General features: G+C 32.0%; 1 protein-coding gene across 1 annotated transcript; it reads right to left on the bottom strand.

The window, feature by feature from the left end:
* Positions 1-482: 482 nt before the first annotated feature.
* LOC115878395 (glutamate receptor ionotropic, delta-2) lies at positions 483-23,174 on the bottom strand. Its single transcript, XM_030894891.1, has 8 exons — positions 23,048-23,174; positions 14,714-14,796; positions 14,451-14,636; positions 12,069-12,189; positions 10,026-10,235; positions 7,843-8,102; positions 5,884-6,122; positions 483-1,027 (listed from the first exon to the last, which is right to left on the bottom strand). Exons 1-8 carry the CDS (start codon positions 23,115-23,117, stop codon positions 514-516), a joined length of 1,683 nt encoding a protein of 560 aa, XP_030750751.1. The 5' UTR covers positions 23,118-23,174; the 3' UTR covers positions 483-513.
* Positions 23,175-24,745: the final 1,571 nt, after the last annotated feature.

Here is a 24,745-nt window from a genome sequence, read left to right as displayed (position 1 = left end):
ATGCTCAATAAAATGCCGTATTGCATTTTGAACAATTCCGAATACTTCCGAATATATTCGAAAAAAAAACGGAATTTTCAATTTTGTTTTCTATTGTTTCCTGGCTTTATTTGTTAAGATAACTTAAAATGACACCACATTTTATGGCCACTTTTTCTGCTCTATAACTCTGTGTGATTAAATATTGACTCTGACGTTTCGGCTTCTGGCGACCATCATCAACTTAATTTTTTTTTAAATACGGACCTGAATTTTTTTTTTCAATTTAATTAAACCCTTTTATCACTCTTAAAACACTATATATAGTTACTTTGATATTTGCCGACGTTTCGTACAGAAAATTCCATTACCAGAATATTTTATGCAAAAAATAAAAAAAAAGCAATACGGCATTTTATTGAGCATCAAATTGCGCAACTTTGCCTCCATTTAACCGATCCTGTATCTCTTACGGTTTCCTAAATCCCAATGATGAGCGTCGAATTCGAGCCAGCCAGTACGTACTTAAATTATCTAATTTGTAAACTGAAATAATAGCGCAGACGGTGCTCTTTGAGGTATGAGCGAAGTGTTTCCATTTTTGTCATTTATTACCCAATAATCTCTACCATTTATCGTTTTCTTCGTATAATCTGTACCTTTCTTGCCTGGAGGAGGACCAAATAACATGTGATAAGATGGAGGTGGCGTTACAAAATCTTTTGCCGGTTTAAAAGCATTACCAAAGGTGATAATATTATTATTTTCGTTTTTACGCTTGAACAAGGGATCTGTGCGTTCTCTATTGTTAAACTCTGCTTTTCCACAACAGCGGTTATTAAGATTAAAGTAGTATAAAATGAGTTCGATGATGAAAATGACAGTAGAGATGATGAGACCTCCACCCACTATCATGTAGGTCATGATTAGGTCAGCGTTGCGCAAACGTCGTTCTTTGTTGCCCAGGTTCAGTGGACAGATAGTGGTATCAGGTAAGAATTCGCGTTGCTTGAAAGCCGTAATTCCAGATTCACTCAAATGCTGTATTCTGAAAATCAAATTACTCAAATATACTAAAAACTACTGAAAATATTTATTAGGGAATATATTACTATACAGGGTGAAAATAAATGCAAATATTTTTAGGGGTTGTATATTTCGACCCCAGAATATTATTTATTGAAAATCGTGCATTTTCTTTTATATTTTCCTGTATATTTTAGAAAACTTTTTAGAACTGCTTGATCACCGCCAATTTTCCCGCGGTATAATTTCTTAATCTCTGATGTTACCATGTTTATGGCTTTACTCTATGGTTATGACAAAGAGATGCCTCTAGGGATGCAAATACAGGAAAAATCCGGTGGCTCTCAACATCTCAATAAATATATTTTTTTTACTTTTCACTAAATAACTCGTTTTTTTTTAGAAAAACGGTAAAGAGAAGATATGTTTCTTTTATCGAGATCTACCAGCCCTGAAAATACTTGCACTTATTTAAGACTCTGTATATTCAGGATCGAAATTTTGGCAGAGGTTGAAATACATTTGAAGGAATGTCGACTGTAGTCTGTTTAAAACCAGAATATACACGGTGAAGTGCATACATTTTCAGGGCTGGTAGATCTCGATAAAAGAAACATATTTTCTCTTTGCCGTTTTTCAAAAAAGTCAATAATACCGAGATATTTTGCTTCGAAAATTTCCAAAAAAATTGATTTCTCGCTTAAATTTTGAAACCAAATTGAAACCAAAACTTGAATATTTTCTGGGTTTTCTTACCTGAAAATTTAATCTACTACATATGTTGCCATATTATAAAGATATACTTTTTAACAAAAAATATAAAAAAAAATCCAAAATATTTTGAAAAAATTCTAAAATTTCTAATTTTTTTTCGGGGAAAAATTCTCATAGACGTGTTTCTGGAGTCGAAATATACTACCCCTAAAAATATTTGCACTTATTTAAGACTCATCCTGTATAACAGTAAAGTGGTAGTTGTGATCTATCATTTTTATTAATTTTTTGATTGTCCCTAAAGGCTAATTTAATTTTTTCCAGTATCTGGAGTCAGTATCACTAGTACGCCAGCACTGTCATGGAGAAGGCACCACGTAAACACTTTTCTGTATCAGTCATTGGTACCTGGCACCAAATCAGCCTTTAAGACGAATTTACACGTATTCATTCAGTAGCTGGCGCCTGTATCACTGGTACGCCAGAATTGGCACTGTGTAAACACACTAAATAAAATTTTACATCAAATAATATTTTTTATATTATTATTAGATACAGGTGAAATTAAGTAACGCAGATTTTGCTTATCTAAAAAATGAAAATTACGTACAAGTTTGACATTTGTTATTAAAAATGTCATAAAGTGCCTTTATTTATTACAATTTATTTTTTTGTCTAGATTATCTAAAAAGTTTCACGGCTTTAATCTTCCAATCAAATTATTCTCTCTATTTTTCCCTCTACTGTCTATCTATTATAATTTATATTTTTTGTTAACATATGAAATTAATATTTTCTCCAAAAAATTCCTATATGGATATTTCGCCACTGCAAGAAAATCTATAAAATGAAATATGTAGTTATTTTTTGTAAACACTGCTAGGTTAATCCAACGGAAACTAATTATCAGCAGTTAAGTTTACTGATAAACAGATTTGCTTAACGAACTATTTCAGAACACTTTAGTTTTTTTCTTAAACAGATACGTCTACAAAAAACCGTTGACGTTTTTTTTGTTCGTTAGGCAAATTTGTTAATCAGTAAACTTAACTGCTGACAATTAGTTTCCGTTAGATTAACGCAGCAGTGTTTACAACCAATAACCATTTTATTTTGTAGATTTTATTGCAGTGGCGAAATACCCATATAGGAATTTTTTGGAGACAGGAAACCGCCCCATAGGTATAGACATTTTTTATGAGTCTCTGTATAATAACTTTTATCAACGTATATCTCGTAAAAATCCTACTGCTAAAAATAAAAATAAATGGTATTTTTAGGTAACACATAAAATCTATCAATATAATATATATACACATTATTACACATGTCTGAAATGAAAAAAAATCAATATACCACTGTTAATCGCATAGGTTCCTTAGATTATTGGTTTTTATTTTCTAAGTATTATATCTTTCTAGAGTCCATAAAACATTATCAGGATATTCCATAGTTTTATAAATAATTTTATATACAGGATGGTCCGAACAACTGTATTCCGGAAACTTCGGCAGCATATTCTGCAGATAAAAATAAGTAAAAAAGTTCGTATAAATGTATGTCCTAAAGTGCTTAGTTTTGGAGATACAGGGTGTACAAGCACAGTTTAAAGAATATAAAATATATCATTTGACCCACTCTTCGCCCGTATCAAAATTCCTCCCGCCGCTCCCCGCCTGTCTTGTAGACTTGGGTCAGTCTACATCCGTTGCTCGACGTGTACACAGCGTTTCAAGTTTATTTTAGTTTTGTTTTCGGCCCGACGTATAGGGTGAATCAAAAATAGTGTTTTAGTTGTTTTGTTCGAATTGTGAATAAAATGTCTACTAGAAATATTTGTGCAGTGGATGGTTGTGAAAGTAGAATGACAGACAATATATCGTTCTTTAGGTGCCCAAAAGATGAAGGAAGGTATGTGTTTATATAGTATAGGATATTAAGTATATAATAATTAAAGTACTAGACATATTAAGTATATTATAATTATAGAAACCTAACTATGAATAAATTGTTTTAAAAATATACATATAAATTAAGAAAAGATTTTACTCGGAATATGCACAAAATATTTATTTTTAACAATTAGTTTATTATTTTAGTAGATATTTTAGAGTAGTAGTAGATACTTTACTATTATGTTTTGGATTTTGCAGTATTTACCGGTTTGCAAAGTGCATATTAAATTATTATTTAAGTTATTTAACTACCTACCTGGAAAGTCCAAATTTTATCGTCAGGTAATGAAAATACGTGCATACAACTTCTTCTACTATTGACAAGTTTTTTAGAGTTTTTACTAAATTTTATGTAACAGTAAATATAACAATTGAGGAGCACATGGGAAAAACGATGAGTATCATATGATATTTCAATTCATATCGTATTTATATTTGTAAACAATGAGATATGTTATTAAATAATAATAAGAAAGTAAATCAATATTGATCAATTATTAAAGACGCCTAAAACTGTTAATCAATATAACTAGTACTGTATTTTTATTTTTCTACTTGCTGTATTAAAATTCCTTAGTATTTTTAATTGATCCCTCGTATAACTGATAAAATAGCACTTCCGCTGCACCCGGTAAACGTACAAATTTTTTGTCACCTCGAAGGGTCACGAGCCGCCTTTGAAGTCAAAATAACAATAGAATTCCTTAGAGTGGGTCAACTGATATATTTTATATTCTTTAAACTGTGGTACAAGTTTCATTTTTATTTCGATTTTTTCCAAATCATTTCTGAAGTAACGTCAATATTCGAATGAAAATCGGTGTCTGGGAGTTCTTTGACTTGAAATTTGATTTTGATGTCAATATCACTCCTGTTTGTATGGGGCGCCACATACATGTGTTTTAACTGTTTTGAATAGTAATAACTTTTTGTCCGTACCTGTATAAAACTACCGAAAGAAAAAAATATATATCTCCCTGATTTTTTACATAAAAAATGTCTCTTAGTAAAAATCGCTACGAGTAACCGTTCTTAATATATTTAGAATAGAATTAGTCAATACATGTCATTATTGACAAAAAATAAACATATTGAGTAGATATAGTTTTTTGACCGAAATGATTGAAAATTTGAAAACATTTTATTTCTTTAAATTAATCATAAATTTTTCTTCGAAAAAAATGATGATAAAACATGATGATGATTGATTCTTTTGAACCTTTAACACAAAATCATTTCAAATTTATGATTTCAGTCTACAATTTATGTCAATGATGACAGGTATTGATAATTTCGATTCCAAATATCTCGAGAACCATTACTCGTATCGATTTTTACAAAAAGATCTTTTTTACGTAAAAAATGTCGTAAATGTATATTTTTTTACTCAGTAGTTTTATATAGGTACATACGAAAAGTTATTACTTTTCAAACCAGTTAAGAAATATGTAGGTGGCGCCCTCTGCAACTAGGAGTCACATTGACATAAAAATCAAATTTCTCATCTCAAAAAACTCCCAGACACAAATTTTCATCTTAATATTGACGTTACTTCAGAAATTATTTGGAAAAAATCGAAATAAAAATGAAATTTCATTTCTACACCCTGTATCTCCGAAACTAAGCATTTTAGGACATACATTTATACGAACTTTTTTACCTATTTTTATTTGTAGAATATGCTGCTGAAGTTTCCGGAATACAGTTCGGACCACCCTGGGGGAAAGGGAAGAGAAAAAAGGGGTTTCCTTAAGGGAAAACCTTAGTAACTTTTAAGGAAAATAGAACTACATAGGGAGATAGCTGTAGAAATACAAGACTTTATGAGGATCAGTTTCAACGATTTTTTTTAAATATAATTTACACGAAAAATATATTTATACGATATACCTACCTGACTAAACTTGAAATTTGTTGTTTTATAAACATTTTGAAAATTTAAATAAAGTCATTTTTAATAATCTCAAACAAAATCTCAAATTTGGCAGGTAAACCAAGTTGCGCAACTAAATGACATTCTTAATATACATATAGTTTTAAGACAAGCAAAAATTAATTGCCTTACCTAATTTTATGATTTCTTTTTTTCATTTCTTTTTTTTTCTTTCTCTGATAATAAAAAAACATCACATTATATGATACAGACATTTTTGCGGACATTGTATTGTGTCCTTGGACAGATTATATTAAATAATCTTGATTAGCTTACGTGAAATCAAATAAAGGCTTGTATTTAAATCCTGGAGCAAAGGCAAACGCTCTCGGGAAAGTACAGACCGGAAAATCAGTGATGACGTAAGTGCATCTATCCTTTTCGCTAACATTAGCTTGTATTTTTCGTTTGTAGTCTTCATACATCAGCGTTTCCAAGACCGTTTTTTCTCTAATATACATCAAATTTCGTCTGGTTACAAAATCAGATAAAATAACTTCTTCCTCCACTGCCGTCTGAAAACAAAAGAATTATGTCATTTTTGACACATTTTCCTACAGCATAGACACTTTGTTTCAAAAATGGTGTTGAATAATAAGACAGAGCATAAGACGGCATGGTACAAAGAATACAAGGTATGATCGGTAGCGGCTCCAATTTCGTCCAGTTCGCGCATACCACCTGTGACGTCACTAGGAAAAAATATAGAAAGCTGACAGGAGATCTTCTGCATTTTTTGTATTATTTAGGGTTGTGGTTAAGAATTGTTTATTTTTTCTGACTTTTTAGTTCGTTTAATTTAATAATTACTAAAACCAGCAGTTCCAAAAATATATTTAAAAATAAAAGACAAAAATCCAAAATATTAATTATCTGCTAACATGGATTTGGACGATAATAGGTAAGAATACTAAATTTATTTCTATATTCGATATAAAATTGTTTATTAGGTTTTTAGTTTGCGATGTTTATGGGGACAGAGATGATGCCTGAAAAAAGCCTTTTACCATCCTTTTACTATGGATAGTTGCGCCTCGGTGGTACGAAAGTACTACCATTGCACGCAGGCCGCTATCTCCCGCTCGGGACTTAATATCTAACCGACACTTTCCGACAAGTCGGAATTAACTATCTCTGCGCTGTGGTTGTCACTTTGTGGATCTGCCCAAGCTCACCTGATCATAGAGTAGGGCTCCGAAACCGGTAGTGAGAGCAGGTTGATCCACATTATGACAAACACAGCGTAGAATTAAATTTCTAGATCAGCAGTTAAGTGGCAAGAATCCTTTTATAATTTTACTGTATATAATTATATCCACTTTAATTCGTAAACTCAGTTTTTTATAAACTTTTGTATTTGGCATGTTATACAGGGTTAATCGAGGGGTTGTTTTTTAACCCTAACTTTAAAACACCCTGTGCAATAATTTCGTGTGAAAATTTTCCTAAAATATACTTTTACGTTCAGAACCATGTCTCCAGAGCATTTTGTTTTTTTTTAATCATGCCCACACATGCCTTGATTAATTTTTAATCACCATCAATTTGCAATTTTTTCAATTATCGTTATATTTTGATGTAATTTTTTAATATGACGAGATGGTTTTGGTGACTATTGTCGTAACGTCATAATACGCTGCATTGGATACTCTATACTAAATTTAAAAAAAAAAACGTTAACAATACAGCCTGGGTTTTAATTAACATTAATAACAATAATAGAACTAACGATTTTTAGGAATTTAAAAATTATTTTGTCATCTAGGTAGGTACGTCTTTTCGCGATAGTTATTTTTTTTATTCGTCTCGATAGCTTTATTTTTGTTGGAGATATTCGCTTTTGAATAAGACAGTAACGATTTACAGCAATTTTACCATTAAAAACATGCCTTTACATGTTTTTAATGGTAAGTATGTATTCATAAGTGTTTAATGTTACTCTTGGAAAACGATAAAGTAACTGCCCAACTGACAATTAATATGATTTTTCAACGATAGATATTATATAAATCATAAACACTATTTGATAGTTATAGTATAGTTGTTACGCTCGATTGATTTTGTCTCGTTACTCTTGACTAATACCAATCCAATGCCTATATAAACTCTCAATTTATAAATAATAAAATATTAGTTTAGTTTTAATAATCTGTTGATGATGGTAACCTGGTCAGCGAAAAGCGTATCAAGCGTTTCTTTTTGCAGAATTTAATAATATGTAGAATCCAGACTCACCTCTATCTTGGGATTTCCTATTTGTTCATAGAGGCTTTTTCCATCGCCTGAACTATATTCTCTTGATTCATTAATTTCTTCAACGATGCCGTTGCCTTTGTTAGTCACCCATTTGTACTGTTTCTTGACGATATCTCTAGGTTCACTGATAGGCAACGTAAATTTCGACAACGTCAAAAAAGCTGTTAAATTTGCGGTGTAGAAAGCTGTCAAAATTGTTATGAATATCCACCACGTAGAGAAAAGAATCCTTGAAGAATCTAAAAATTAAATATTATTAGTAATGTTGCCTATGCATTATATTATGAAATAAAAAATGGTCTAGTCTGTCTAACATGACAATGACAGTTGTTGCTGTCATTTGAAGTCACTAATAATTCATTCATTCACTAATTAATTTTTTAATTTAATTTTTCAAATTTAGCATACCATATTGTTATCTGTGATTGAACAATTTTTGTGATAGATATAACTTTTTGACTTTGTAAAAAAAATTTTGACTTTTTAATTTGTTGTGATTGTATTTTATAAATTTGACCTCTGTAATTGTTTTAGCTTTTGGGCCTGATGATGGGAATAGTTTAAATTCCCGAAACATGTTGCCCCCCTTGCTTTTTTGAAGCATTAAAATTTAAATTAAACAACTTAAAGATTGTGAGTTATTTGTCCTTTTACCCGCCTTCAAAGGTTTTGCTTTGACTAATTAATTCATTCATTTAAAATCCATAATAAATAAATAGTATTTTCTGTCATTTGTTGGGTCATAGAAAAAGGAAATAAATTTAGATTGGAAAACCCGTCAAAATATGTAATTGTTTTGGGTCGCGACCGTTGTGCGCGATCTGGCGCTGCTATAGCGGTTGCTGAGAACAACGCTAACAAAAATTTTCTCTTGTCGAAGTCAGAATCTTCAAAAATCATAAAATCTTTCAATATTTAAACCGCCCCTATTGAAAAAATACTGAAAAGTGTTTAAAGTATCCATTCTCAAAGTATTTATTGCTTATCTTGTGAGTTTAATTTAAATATTACTTACTCAAACCCGTGCTAATTGTGAAAAAGTGGCATTAAATACTAGAATTAGAATTAGAATAAGTGGGAGGGGGGTTAATCTCTGCGACCTTAGAGATCTATTGTGTCCCCCTTTCTTGAGTTATAACTCATCATACAGTCCCAGGACTTCCTACGGAGACCCGTGTCCCTCACAGTCGAGGAGCCACGACCCAGGCCGGGTAGACGAAACGGCAGCTTGTGTCGCCTGTTGGGTTTAGAGGTAGGAGGTAGGCTCCCGACCCTTGGAGGAGGTGGTAGCTTGTATGCCACTTGCGGAGGATGGTCTCACGCAAGTGTCAGCCACCTCTCCTGTAGTTCTCTTTGGGTTTGGCCCCTTGGAACTTTCATTGTTACTGTTCCCAGTGTCGCTAGGGGTTTCCCCTCAGCTTCACAGGTGATGTTTTTATTACTATTATTATCAGATCTCATAGTGTTCCTATGAGTCGCTAGGGACAGTCGGTCCACTTCTACAGAGCCCCGCATGTAGAAGTAAGGGGTAAAATACAATGGGGTGCCCCCCGGTGCCCCAAGGTTGAGGCTGTCCGTAGCCCCGCCCGGTATCGTTATATGTCTTGGTGCAATTCCCTGGCCACGACACTACAGTCAGGAACAAGACGATGAGTGAGATGCTTCTTAGACCAAGCCAAGTGCTAGAGGGAATTCCCCCCAGCACCTGACCAGGAGCTTCCCCACCAACGACAAGGTCTTGCATCTCCTAGGGGAAGCATTAAATACTAAAAAACTGTGTTGTGAACTGTGAACTGCAAAAACCATCGTGGATCGTGGCATAACGTCGGTTTCCAATGTTTCATAGGTATTTCACATACATGTCCTTATATAAAATACAGTTTCTTGTATGCAACATAATGTATTTTATTTGTAAAATTAAAATAAAGTAATAATAAATTTGAATAAACAATAATTGGCGACATAAGTCCGGAAAAAGCCGAACCGATCCGAAATTATTAAAAGCTTTGGGTCGCGACCGTTGCAAGAATAGCGCCAAATAGTGTTTAGATTGTCCTTATGGCCACTTTCCGATCTAAACTTGTTTCATTTATTGATGTGTTCGTCTGTAAAAATTTGCCCCCGGCGGACTTTAATCTGTTAGAATCTAGATAATTATATACCTGTTCTAGGATTTAAAGTTGAACCCTGTTTCAATAATGCACCATAAACAAACCACATACAGGCGGGTAATGAAAACACAATATCGTCATCGTCTTTGCATATCTTGGCTCTGAGAAAAACAACAATATATAAAATTGGTCCGACTGCAAGTAATGAAATTATTATTAAAGTCCAAACTGTTGCTGTGAATGGTGCTAGAAGTCCAGAACCTAAAAATATATTAAAATATAAAACTAAAATCTAAATATACACAGGGTGTTTGTCGCCCTGAGGTCGGATTATAAATTTCTAGCGAACTAAAATATCACAATGTCTCACAATAAGATCCTCCATTAATAATATTTGCAATCTGTCGGAACAAATTTTTCTATTTGAATTAAATACTCTTTAATATTTTATGGAATTTGACATAAAATACTCTATGTCTATTTCATATTCCAATATTTAGTTCTAAATAAACTTAGATTTGCATGTGTATTTGTCATAATAAACTACATATATTTGATACCAATTAAACTTTTAGTTACGTAATCGAGTTCGCAATTTTTAAATTCATTGTTGCCAACCATGGCAATCATGGACGTATTCGGCACCGGGCTGACTAGCTAGAAACATAGTGGAACGACGAGGATAGCGGCGAGCAAACCTCGAAGTGCTGAAACATAGTAGAGCGGCGAGGAATAGCGAGATAATTGTGCAAATTTATTATTTTCATTTGCTTATTGATATTTTAAAATGTTAACAGTGGCTAAAATGCTAGGCAGTAATGTCGCAAACATTTGGCTAGATGAAGTTTTCAAAAACCCGAGAAAGTATGGCAAGTTTTATAACCTCTTTACGAAAATTTGTTGCCACTTCATATCATAACTTATCTAAAATGTACCGGTTATGGTGATTACTATCTTTTTGATCCCATAAAATCTCTCTTACCAATACTAAATCTATTCATTTTTGGGAATCTATTATTTTCTACAGCGCGACAGAGCGACAAAAACAAAATTATTTGAATCGATATCGCCGCTCGATCTAACCGCTCGAGCAGACCGCTTTATTATGTTCGCACGTACTTGTCTTTGCAGGTTTGTTTTGGACGCGATGTCGCGCTGCTTGCTATCCTCATCGCTTCACTATGTTCTTAGCCTAACTGGAATTTAAATTCCCCCCTGTGGATTCAGGTGGTAGTTCTGCGGTAAAAAATGTCAAGTTGCCACATTTATTTATTTCCTGACATTGTCATTCGTTTTGACACTTTAGTTTTGTATTACGAGTGTTTGATTTAAATGAATTGTGTTGTGATATTTTAAGCTTAAACCTTTTTACTAGCAGACCTTGCAGTCGAACATTGTTCTTTTTAGAACCTCTTTTAGTGCGAAGTGTACAAGATAGCTTAATAGCCGTAAAAAATAATCTCAAGTTTATTAGAATATTTTGAACGGGAAAGCGGCAGTAATGGCCCTTTGTGTCCCTTAAGTGCTGTTAAGAAGGTGAGTTTTGTTGATGTAAATAATAATTGTTTATATATTTATAATTAATTTAATTTTGTTTCCTAAAATATTTTAATTAAAAGATAATATGTAAAAGTGGGCAACACTGTCCCGGTCAAACTTAATCACGTGACTAAGAGTTTATTTGATATGAACTATACTAGTATAATACGTGCTTAAAATTTATTAACTCCAATTAAAAAACACTGATACTGTATAATTTAATTTAAACATTTAAATGACGTCACACTTGCGTGGTCCATAATAAAAAAATAATTCTTTAAGTAGCATAATTTGATAAAGTCTGACACGCATATTTTAAAAATAAGCGTTTATTCTATCTTTCAAATAAATTAAAACATTACTTTGCCGCATAAAGATAATAAGGCCAGTCACGCTCTTTACAAAGGGAATTGTAAAAGGGAAAACAAAACCCTATAAATATTTAATTCAAGATAGATGTGTCTCGAGTAAATATTTATTTAGGTTAAACTGGCACTTTACCGGTGATAGATTATTTCGTTTGAAAGAAATCGAAGTGACTGGTTATTTGAATACCTGTTGCCGATTCCTTGGGCCTTTTCATCAGAACTACCCATTGGGCGGTGTCTAAACCTCTGGAGTATTCAACTACGTCATTGTATTGTATAGGTAGAAATGCAGCTGCTATATGTACTTTCTTTAAATTTAAGATAATTTTATTAATTGTTGTATTGATTACTATTGTCAAATGAATACCAAAACTATGGAGGGTAAAGGTATGGAGAATAATTTCTTATGGGACTTTGAAAAAGTGGTCACCTGAAAGGGGAAATGAGGGTGCATCCACATTATCCTAGAAAAAGCGGATCGGCTTATCGACGTAACGACCTTGAATCGATTTCCAGCAATTCTATTGGCTCAAAAACTCATCTGTCAAAAATTTCAGCCAATAGAATTACTGGAAATCGATTCAAGGTTGTTACGCCGATACGCCGCACCGCGCCGTTCCGCTTTTTCTAGGATAGTGTGGATGCACCCTGAGGGTTCCCTAAATGACCACAGTGCAGTGACGCTCAGGGTTGGCCCCCCTTAGAGCCCTCCAAGCATATGATGAATACAGGGTGTTTCAAAAAACATGTGCAATCTTTCGTGGGGAGATTCCTCACATAAAAATATGATTTATTTTTCATATCAACATAGGTCCGATTTTGCTTTGTTTCGTAGTTACAGGGTTTTTCGTAGTTACAAGTCTTAATCCTTTTTTCGATTTATTATAATTTTCTTCCAAGTACTTTTAGTGATTCGAATGAAATTTTGAGGGTAAAAGTTACTATAAGTATAAGTGCTACATATTTTAAAGCTAAAAAGTGTCGACATGTCCACCAGGGACGTGCATATGGATTATCACTGGAATATTTTTCTAAAAAAATCATGTGCGCCACTGACTTTTTTTCTCTTGTTAGCGGAATAGTGTCAGTAGTTTAATGCCTATTAAAAGTTGCCTCTCGATATTTTGTCGATTTTGGCCTCCTTGATGAGATAAACGCAATTTTATTAATTTGCCTTGATCCAAGTCTAATTTAGCAACATTTAAAAAAATAATATAATTAACTTGCAAAAGTTTTAAATAAGTACTCGTTGATTTCTCATCAAAAAACATAAAAAAAAGTTTCTATGAACATGGGTATGGAAATGCATAGTTCTAGAGATACAGGATGTTAAAATTTTTCAAATTAGTTTTTTTGTAATTATCTTAAATACCATTATTTTTTTATTTGAAATTGCTGTAGGTTGGACTAATAGTAATAATAACTAATAGTAATAATATTTAATAATAAATTAGGTAAAATATGGTAATTTATTAATTTCATTTTTATTGTAATTTTATTAATTGTGATTAATATAAATGTGTTTATCTCATCAAGGAGGCTGAATTCGACAAAATATCAAGAGATAACTTTTAATTGGCATTAAACGACCTACACAATTTTGATATCAAAAGAAAAAAAGGCAGTGGCGCACATGTTTTTTTTTGAAAAATATTCCAGTGATAACCCTTGCTATATATATTTTATCATTAAAATATGTAGCACTTATAGTAACTTTTACCCTCAAAATGTCACCGAATCACTAAAAGCACTTGGAAGAAAATTATAATAAATCGAAAGATTATTAAGACTTTAACAACCTGTAGCTACAAAACAAAGCAGAATCGGACTCATGTTGATATGAAAAATAAATCTTATTTTTACGCGAGGAATCTCTCCATGAGTGATGGCACATGTTTTTGGAAACACCTTGTATATTTACCAAGTGATAATTTTGTCTTGAAATTCGATGTCCCTTTCACACTATTGTTCCATCGAAAAAATGAATATAAATTTTAATTTCGATATAAATAATTTTTAATCGTTATTCTCTTCTCCTTATTTATTTTTTTTTGTTTTTTGTTCTCCATTAACATTGTTTATCTATTTTTTATTATCTACGTTTAGTATATCTTCTATTTGTTTATTTTTTTTGCTACAGCGTTGTTAACAAGAGGAATCTTAGCAGCATTGACTGATCAAACTGAACTTAGCGGTTATAAATAAAGTGAAGTTAATAAAAAGTGGCCACAGGCGCCTTCAGAAATCGGAATTACACTGGTATGTTTAATCTATCACTTTTTTATTATTATTTCCTGTTCTAAAAGTTGCTTGCTTTTTTTTCAAAGGTAGAACTTAGAAGTACCATCTTAATTATTCCCTTTTTGATGACCACTTTTCAATATATAAAAATAATTCTCCTTACTGCTACCCTCCGTAACAAAACCTAATAAAATGATATAAATAATAAATAGAATATTAAAAAAAAAATAAAGTAATAAATAATATTAAAAATATTTAATTATTTAAGAAATATTTTTTTATAAAAAATGGAGAAATTAAAATGTACAGGATTCGATTTTTTGTATACCTGATTGATAAGCATTTCTTTAACGCCACCATTTTTTCCATCTGATGGTTCAAACATATCATCGTCTGGTTTAACTAGAGTGTAACTGAATTTATATTCTTTTTGTAAAATTTTGACTATATCAAAAGCAACGCCTGTCCCTATTAAGGTACCATTTTCGACTATGTAACCACTAAGAGGTCCATTCTAAAAGTATGTGAAGTAAATTATTGTTAAAAAAATGAACTAAAAAAGGCAATACAATTTACTTAGACAAGACCTACCTTTAAGGTTGTAATAATAAAATTTTCGTGTTGCAGATCATCTTTTAAAACTTGATATCGTGATCTTGATATTGTATCTGAATCTATAAGTCAGAAGCAGATTTTTTATATATGTAGTTATTCTTTTATTTTATTTATATTTGTAAATGCATGCAAATACAGTAATATAATTAAGAGCGCCGTTTTTTCCATTTAATGGTTCAGACACATCATCCTCTGGTTTGACTAGATTGTACCTGAATTTATATTCTTTTTGTAAATTGTCCCTGTTAAGCTACATTAAATTAGGTTAATAAAAAAATACATGAATTTAAAACTAAGTTTTTTTCTGTCACTTGAATAACAAGAATATTTTACACTTTATTAACGTATAACTGGTGCAATATAAATAATGTAAAACTGATATGGAAATGACTAAAAATCTAGAAACATCGATAATTTCAATAGTTTTAGTAACACTCTACTACGACTGATAAAATACTGCTCAAAGTAAGCCATCACAACTCCGCTCAATAAAATTTTATCACTGTAATTATTGTCTCCCTGATGTGTTTTTAAACGCTGCCCTGTTTCAATTAGTATAATTTGATACAAAAAAATGACCAATGATATGTGAAAATTAGGAGATATTTATTTAGTAACTCAATAAAGTCGACATTGACATTAATTCCAATTGACAAAAAAAGAAGTAAAAATCTTGACAAAATACAGCGTGTTTCGTAATTTTCTAAAAAATGGGGTGTGTGATTTCTCGTATGTTTTTAAGAAAAAAAAGAAAACTCGAAAAAGTTTCTCAGAACTTACTACCGAGAAAAATTCAAGATTTTCCTTGATTTACGTGAGAACAATCTTCGGATTGTCACGGGATTTCCAACAGGAGTCTCCTGAACGAACATCTCAGTAGATTGAAGCTGAGAAACAACGGCGAATGTAGATTCTGTGGGGAAAATGATTTTTTTGATCTAAAAGAAACCTATAAATTATACTAGAGTGTTTTTGTATAAGAACTTTGTTTAATTTTTAGAGATATAATCATACGTAGTTATAATTCATATTGAAGCAAAAAATGTTGTAAATAATATACAGATATAAAAATTAGAGTAATTATAGACCATTACTAAAAGCCATATAAATTTTAGCAATGTTTCTAAATTAAAGAATTTTTTGAAAAATACATGGAGAAAATTTCACAACGTTATTAAATTAATTTGTAAGCAAATCAAAAATTATTATTTTGTTATCAGTGGTAGATATAAATATAACATATAAAAGTATTATAAAGTTTTCATAATTATTATCATAACTAATCAGACCATGATTGACATTTTTTTTTTTAATTTTATAATTAAATAGACTTTGTTTGATCAGTTGGTTATTTCTTGTTAAATGTATAAAGTTATATTGATGGCAATATATGAATAAAACTGGATAAATCATAACTTACCGTACATTGCTGCAAGAACTCATGTGATTGAAAAGAAATGTGTGAATTAAAAAATAAAGAATTTATATGATTTATTTATAAGCTATTTTCGTGCTGTATTTTGCGGTTTTCAGAAGTAAAATATGTTTCACCATGGTCTTATTGACAATATTATCATAATAATAAATAATATACAAAACCTAACTATAATAAAACCTAATACTATTATAGTATTAGTGATTATAATATTCGTATTTTAACAAATCAATAGTTAAATAATAACAAGTAAATTTTGCAGCAACCTGAAAATTTTCTTAATTAGTAGGTATATGAATACCACTTCTTCAAAAGTACCTTATAATAAAATATTCTTTAAATATTCTTTTTGGCAAGTTATATTAATGACACAGTTCTCAATATACTACTTACACTGTATTGCTGCAAAAACTTATGGAGACACAATTGAAATAAGAAGAAATATGAAAATTTAATATTAATATTAATAATTGATATGCTTTGATCATTCTTTGGCAATAGTCTTAAAATTATAATTAATAAAACAGTGTACAGAGAGTGTAAAAAGCCTAATAAAGCTTCATTCAGAACCTCGCAATTAGTGGAATAAATTAATGGTTTCAATTACACTTTGTAATTTTTAGTTTACGATCATTCACAATGTCTAAGAAACACAATTAAAATTAATAGAATATCCTAGCAACAGCCTGCGTTAGTCTGTTGTATCCATAGAGAAAGCCTAATATTTAGCTTATAAAACAATCAACTTTTGATTTCTAACCACAATTTCTCTTGACGGAAGATAATCAAAGGCCAAAATGACATTTCTCGCAAATTATGAAGCATAATTAGTGGAAAAGTCAAAAGTCTGATAACTTTTTCTACTAATTGAAAATGTCTACCACAAATTTTGACGTTCTGAATGCTCACATTGAAATTAAAGGAACAAACTTCTACGCTAATTGAAACCACTAATTTATTCCACTAATTGCGAGGTTCTGAATGAAGCTTTAACCCCAATTTAACAATGTGTTAATTTTTGAATTAAGTTATAATAAAACCGAAGTTATGTTCTTCGGCCACTTGACGCGACGACCGGTTTCGGGGATTTATCCCCATAAACAGGCCGATTTTGCTGGATCCTTTGATCTGACAAGCAAAACACAGAAATTGCACTTCAGTATCAAAGGTACTACCAATGACGCAAATAGAGGGGGACTGGGGGTACTTAGCTTACGCTTCTGTATACTACTTTGCTTTTAGCGTACGTAACCGTAGATAAAGCAAGCTTCATTATTATGCAAAACCAGGCTTCCATGAAAAACCAGGCAAATGACAACATACCTTAAGTTGTCATCCTATAATTTTGTCAATGTCAAATTGTATTTTCCAAACGCTAGGCTTTTGCCTCATTTGACCCAGTTTCAAATGGTAAAAATACATTTCGGGTACACTAAAGTGTTGGTACTTGGTTGGTACTATAACGTAGTGACAATGATATAAAATCATAGGTTGACAACTTAAGAGATGTTGACATTTGACTGGTTTTGCATTGTTACCTGTTCAGTTTCAATTTAAAATTAGATGCAGTCTTTCTTAAACTACTTAAAATGGGCTTGTCCAAAATTGTTAAAATTTGTGAGATGTATTCAGCACAGGCAGACCTTTAAAAAAATGGTTACTACTAAGCTGCAAACTTAATATTCGTTTTTAAATCGCACCTTCGGTATTTTTTTTACTTTATTCGATAGAAAATAACACTCTGAATAGAAGTTGACATATGATGATATCATATGTCAACTTTTGACATTTTCGCATATGGTTTATTTGAAATTATAAAGCTGCGTATAAATATGTCGAGACGAGTGCGAGAGACACCCGAGACGAGTCAACCTCAAGCGGATTTGAGGTTGACTTGTCATATTGGGACGGGGTCTGAGCTTCGAGCCGAGCCTATGCCCAGCCGGACGGCGTTGTCTCCGTTTTCTCCGGAGCCTTTGGCGAACCATCAAAAGGATTGGAGCGTCTATTTAACCAGTGGCGTATACACCGCGGCTCCGCGGAACAATTGCCTCGAATCTCAAGGGGCTCGGATTCCACATCCCATTTTTATATAAAATAAATATTCTTTCCTTTATTTGTAATAATGTTAATAATGCATCCTAACTAGAAAGATGCAATTTTGTCTTCTCTAAAATAGTATAGGTAAGTTAGCCAAAGTAGGTAAATCTCATATACAAAGATTTATTAGTGATTTCTTTTATAAAAACATGAAAATTTTATGAAAAATGAATAAACGTAATGAACTTTTCGTCGAGTTATTAACGGCTCAAACGTAAATTATGCGCTATTTCTGCTGAACGGAATTAAAGATGTAAAACAAGCTTCTTTACATATAGGATACATAGAAGATAAGAGAGGCAAATCGAGTGTGTTGAAAAAGGTGGCCATGCTATCAGAAGTTCCTTACGGTACTCTCATAAATAAAGGGAATCGACAAAGAAAGGAACGATTCGATATAGAAAAATCCAGAAATTTGAACTATCCAGACTACTAAGAAACTTAATTTATGGCAAATATGAAAATAATAAAGTTCCCGCCATACAAATAATTTAAAAAAAACTCTCCGATTTTAAAAAAATCCCTGTTCAGAAAGCACATTACGGCGAAGGTTTAAAAAACTGGGAATTAGATTTAAAATTATATATATATTAATAATTTAAAAATTATTAATAAGCGTGCTGCAATGATGGAAAGCCATAGAATAATAATGTGGCGAATTGAATACCTTGAAAAAATATACAACTTTAGAAATGAAGAAATGCAGATATATTATTTACAATATATGTTTCAGGTTAGTTATTGGCATTTAAATGTAGATTTAAATTAATAATTTAAATCTTAATTACTTAAATTTCAAATTTTTTAAATAAATAAAGTCGAATTAGGTCTTATCTTACAGCGCTTTCAGATGGAACGGAGCGTCCGCGACTTCGAGCAAGTACCATGAGCTTATATGAACAATTTCACCTGGCTCGCGTATGCTCCGTCCGGATGAGCAATCTTGAAAAAAACATCCGTGCGGATGCTCTGCGCGTACGGTCCGCTCCATCTGAAAGCGCTGTTGCTCTATTTAAAATTTTTATAGATATACAAACCACATACAAAATATATTATTGAATAAAATAATTAAAGACTCAAAAAAAAACGGTACTGGCAGAAGGCTCCGCCGCCGCCGCTGCCGTGCCGTTATCTCCAGGTATCTCAGTCGGCGTTCTCCAGTTTTTTTAATGTAAACAGTCAAATATAATTTAAATTTATCATGAATTCCTTTAATTTATCTAGCTTGTTTTTTTACCTATTTTGAAACTAAACAAACATATACAGGGTGTTTCAAAAAACATGTTCCATCTCTCGTGGGAAGTTCCTCACGTAAAAATAACATTTATTTTTATAGCAACCAATCCAATTCTGCTTTGATTCGTAGCTACAGGGGTTAAAATAGGGTTCCCAACCGTCCTCTATTCCAGAAACAGTCCCTCTTTTGATCTGATTCATGGGCGCCGGAGGAATGAAGTTTAGGGGGGGGGGCAAGGTAAAAATGAATAAAAAATTGAAACACATTTTTTATTATTTTACAGGTAACACCTAAAAATTTCGGTAATTATTGGGAAAACTGGAAATCGTCCGATTTTCACCAAAATTGGTATACACACTATTTTGAGGTCGTAGATTACGAATCTGAACTTTTTTCTTGGCGGTCTCTTACCGTTTTTCAGAAAAACGGAAAATTATTTCAACATTGAATTTTTCTTTATTTCGGCCCTATAAAGTAATAATTTCACTATATTTCCGTTATATTATAGTTTATCTAAAAGCTGCACTTGATTGGGGATAGAAAAATGTCCAAAATTTTACTGAAAAACACTTTTCCTAACAAAATAACAAAGAAAATTGAGACCAGATGGAAGTTTGACATTTGATATATCCTTCTTTCTCTCTCCTATGTTATGAGAGAGACAAATATATTCTAAACCTAATCTAGAAATTTGAAAATTTACAACGTTGCCATATCTTCTATTTTTCGGGTGATTAGGGATTTTAAATAAATTTCCTATTATGAGATCGACAAATAATTAAATATACCTACCTACCTATATCCACAAAGTTACGCGGAAAGTTTTGATTGCATTGGTTACAACTTCCATGCGGAGGTGTTAATCTTTGTTGTTATATTATATCAAAAAGATTAACCCCTCCCTAAAAATAAAAGACTATTTATAACCACGAAGTTGCACGAAAGAGATTTGCTTGCATTGCTACAACTTCTTTGCGGAGGGGGTTAATCTTTTTGATATAATATAACAACAAAGATTAACACCTCCACATGGAAGTTGTAAGCAATGCAATCAAATCTCTTTGTGCAACTTCGTGGTTATAAATAGTAAGTTCTCGTTGGTAAAATAGCAATTATGGGAAGGAGCCGTTCTTCTGGCGACCGCCTTTCGTAATCCCAGAATGAGCGAAAAAACACGCTAAATTTAGGTTTAGCATTGGCAACGTTGCTTTAAATGCCAGAAACACATAACCCAACATTTTCAGATTGTTTACAAATTTATTTTAGCAAATTTTCCTCTATTATGCATAGAATTGGTTAAAAAAGTAACAGAAAATAGCAATAACATCATTGTTTATTGAATACCTAACAAAATATGTGCTAGAAAACCTTAAAAATATGAAAAATTAAGAAAAATTCGATGTTGAAATAATTTTCCGCTTTTCTGAAAAACGGTAAGAGACCGCCAAGAAAAAGATTCGTAATTCGGCCTTCAGATTCGTAATCTACGACCTCAAAATAGGGTGTATACCAATTTTGGTGAAAATCTGACGATTTCCAGTTTTCCCAATAATTACCAAAATTTCATAATAATGATTATTTTTTTACAGATGGATGTAAAAAGATAGCTTTTATTTTTACTGTTTCAGTGATCCAGGGGGGGGGCAAATGCCCCCTCTTGCCCCCCCTGTCCGGCGCCCATGATCTGATTGTCCTCTTTTCTCTCGCGTATTGAAAACTTTGTTACATACCAACTTCAAAATCTAAATAATATTCGTTTATCGCCACAATGCTTTAAAGAATTGTTAATCTGTGTCTTTTATGTAATTTTATGTTTACTTACTGTTAGTTTATGTCTTGAAAAAAAGTTTGTTTTGAGTATAAATATTTTTGTGTATTTTAAATATTTATCGCATACCGTTTATATAACTTTTTGGTAAATTCTCTCACATTTGAGCGACGTTTCAAAAATGTTTCGCCTGTGCCTTTTTTTATCCTCTCGCCCCTATTTTTTATTTTCAAAGTTGCCAACCCTAGGTTAAGTGTTTTATCATTTTTTTCCAAGTGCTTTTAGTAATTTGAGATCGTTTGATGACTGATTTAGTTCTGATCCGGGTAGTTTTTTTGTATAAAACAGTGCCACCATCGTCGATTTTTTTCGTTAAATGCGAATAAGAAAATATCTTGATTATATTCTGGCCTTATCCCTTATTATTTTTATTTCCAAGCGATCTTAAGTTTATAACATATACATATATTTTATTTAATTGTTAACATTAGGGTAGTTTTACCAATTGTGTATGTGTGGAATTCCACTGATATGTGTTTTAAATTGTTTGTTAAATTTTTTAAATTTTTTGATTGTATTTTGCTTTCTTAACTTTGTAGTGTCCTGAAGATGCAAATAAATTTTGCGAAACGTCGACAAATTTAAAACAAAGGACTTCTGTTGATTTTTTCGATCCTAATCCAATTAAAAAACACATTATACTTAAATTTATTAATTAATTTTTAAAAATATTGAATGGTATCGAATAATACTTTAATATATTTATCAATATTTCGATACCAAAATATCGATACTGCCTCAGTATCGCATAGCCCTATGAAGAATTTTGTGGGTTCGCCAAAGGCTCCACTGAAAATGGATAGCCGCGAGACAACGCCGTTCGACTGGGCAGGGACTCTGCTCGAGGCTAAATCGCTCGGCTCGAGGCTATAATATGACGAATTCCGCTTGAGGTTGACTCGCCTCGTCCTCGTCTCGGCATATTAGTACGCCTTTTGGAAAGAATTTGCTATAGCCTCGTTTCATACTCGTTTCGGGTTTGTCTCGTACTTGCCTCGGCATATTTATACGCGGCTTAACATGCGGTTCCTAACAAAAATTTGACTCAAATATCAAGTGTGTGATATCCAATTATTCGTAAAAAATGCATTTTCCAAATATGCTAATGAGCCCTAACCACCCTCGTTCCATTTGAAAAAATTGAGATATGACTAAAAATACGATATGGGCATTTTTTAACCGGCGAGGACAAGACACTAAAAACATTAGACGATCAAATCTATTTTTCCAAGGCTCTTTGATTATAAATTAGTGTTTTTAACATAGCCATGGCACTCTAGATTGAAATTTAAAAGACAGACGATTTGTTATTAAGCAAAAATGTCAAAAGTCGACATATGGATATGTCATTCTACTCAGAATGTCACTTTTTTTCGAATAAAGTAAAAAAATACCGAGGGGCTATTTAAAAATCAAAAGTTGTAGTCATTTCCGGTGAAACAGAAAGTGACCAAAAACAATTCAATATGTCAATCAATCCTAATTTATGTTATATACTAACATACCAAATCTCGTTTTTTTATCTGACAAAATAACAAAGTTATAGGGCTGAGCCACTTTTGAGAAGCGCCCGGTATAGACGTAGAATGTATTGCTTTAAATTCTTTAAATTAAGTTTTGCAGCAAACGCAATATAGATGTCAAACATTTTTGATTATAAATTAATAATGAAAAATCCACTTATTAAAAACCCACTCATTAAAAACTTACAATGATCGACGCAAGTAGCATTAAAACATAAGGAAGCTAACGCGGCCAATACGATTTCCGGTAGTCCCATAATGTTCCACTATTTTAATCGCCTACGCTTTTCGACTTATATTTTTTCACGCTCATTTTTTATAAGCCAACGTCGCGCCTGAGCGCTCTGTTTAATACTGATGTAGAAGACCGAGACGATTAGGGCGAAGCCAAATCGTTTTTTGATATGCCAGTGTCATCATTTGTTATAATCGTTTGCATTGTTTTTACAGCGTTGCCAGAGAGGGCCGCTTTATCAATTAGGCAAGAAAGGTAGCTGCTTAGGGCGGTATGATGACGGGGGCGGCAATTTTTTAATTAAAACAAGTAGGAGGATGATATGTTCGTTTGTTCGAACAAAACATAGGGCCACAGTATCGTATTAATTTTAAATTATTAGAATCAAATATTAAATATTTTTTGTATCTCCAGTATGCATAGTCTTTTTGTAAAGGCGGACTCTGACGACTCGTGTACTTGGCAAGTATACCAATATTTGCGTACTTGGTAAACATGCTATCTTTGTAAACAACATTGATTAATCACGATCCTGCTTAAAGCGCTTGACGTAAAAAGCTGATTTTTGAAAAACGGATTGATTTTAGGGTGTAGAGGTTCGATAAGAAGGGATTTTTCGAAACTCGAATTCTAAGGGGGTGAAACCTCCACTCAAATAATAGAATATTTTTTTTATTTAAAAACCGGTGAGTTTTTCGGAAAAACTCTTAAACACGTATATGTTATTTTGTTGTTTTACATATTTTAAGGTTTTTTTAAAAATTTATATAGAGTGTTTCATAAAATATGACCATTGAGTAATCACGATTCTGCTTAAACTGCTTGACGTTTAAAGCTGATTTTTGGCAAACGGATTGACTGTGGGGTGTAGAGGTTCGATAAGGAGGGGTTTCTCGAATCTCAAATTCCAAGAGGGTGAAAAAGCCCCTCAAATATTACAATATTTGTTATTTAAAAAACGGTTAGTCTTTTGGGGAAAACGCTTGGACACGCATAATTTATTTTGTTTTTTACATATTTTGATTTTTTTTTAAAAAATCATACAGGGTGTTCCAAAAAGTTGGGTAATTGATTAACCACGATTTTGACGATTAAACTGCTTGACGTAAAAAGCTTATTTTTTGTCAACCGGATTTTTCGAAAGTCAAATTCCAACGAGATGAAACTACCCCTCAAATATTACCAAGTTTTCTATATATGTGAGAAAAAATTATCCAGTTTGTATGTTAATGGAAATTCTTGCTTTGCTTTATCATCACCATTACAAATGATTAATTCGACGCGAACGAAGTCGCGAGTACACGCTAGTTTTATATATAAAATGACAGCGATCTTCATTTCATAGCCATCGCTGACGCCGTTTTTATTCGATCATACGGTATATTCTAATAATAAATGTTTGTACAAGTACACGAGTCGTCAGAGTGCGCCTTTAGACGAGTCGAATTCACGTCATGGAAGAAATCCTTCAAAAGAACCACTTTATTATTTTTAATGTAATGTTATTATAGTTTGTTCATATTTGTAGTCTTTTATTGTTACTAATTATTGTAAAAACTATGTTTTTCTGTTGTTGAAAGGATTCACGTTTGACGCTTTTTAAATAAATGTACAGGTTGTGCACAAAAAATTGGCAACAAATCGAAAAGT

The sequence above is a fragment of the Sitophilus oryzae genome, unplaced genomic scaffold, assembly GCF_002938485.1.
Source record: "Sitophilus oryzae breed Bouriz unplaced genomic scaffold, Soryzae_2.0 scaffold_1508_pilon_pilon, whole genome shotgun sequence".
Lineage (NCBI taxonomy): Eukaryota > Metazoa > Arthropoda > Insecta > Coleoptera > Curculionidae > Sitophilus > Sitophilus oryzae.
This window is presented reverse-complemented; position numbering and strand designations above follow the sequence as displayed.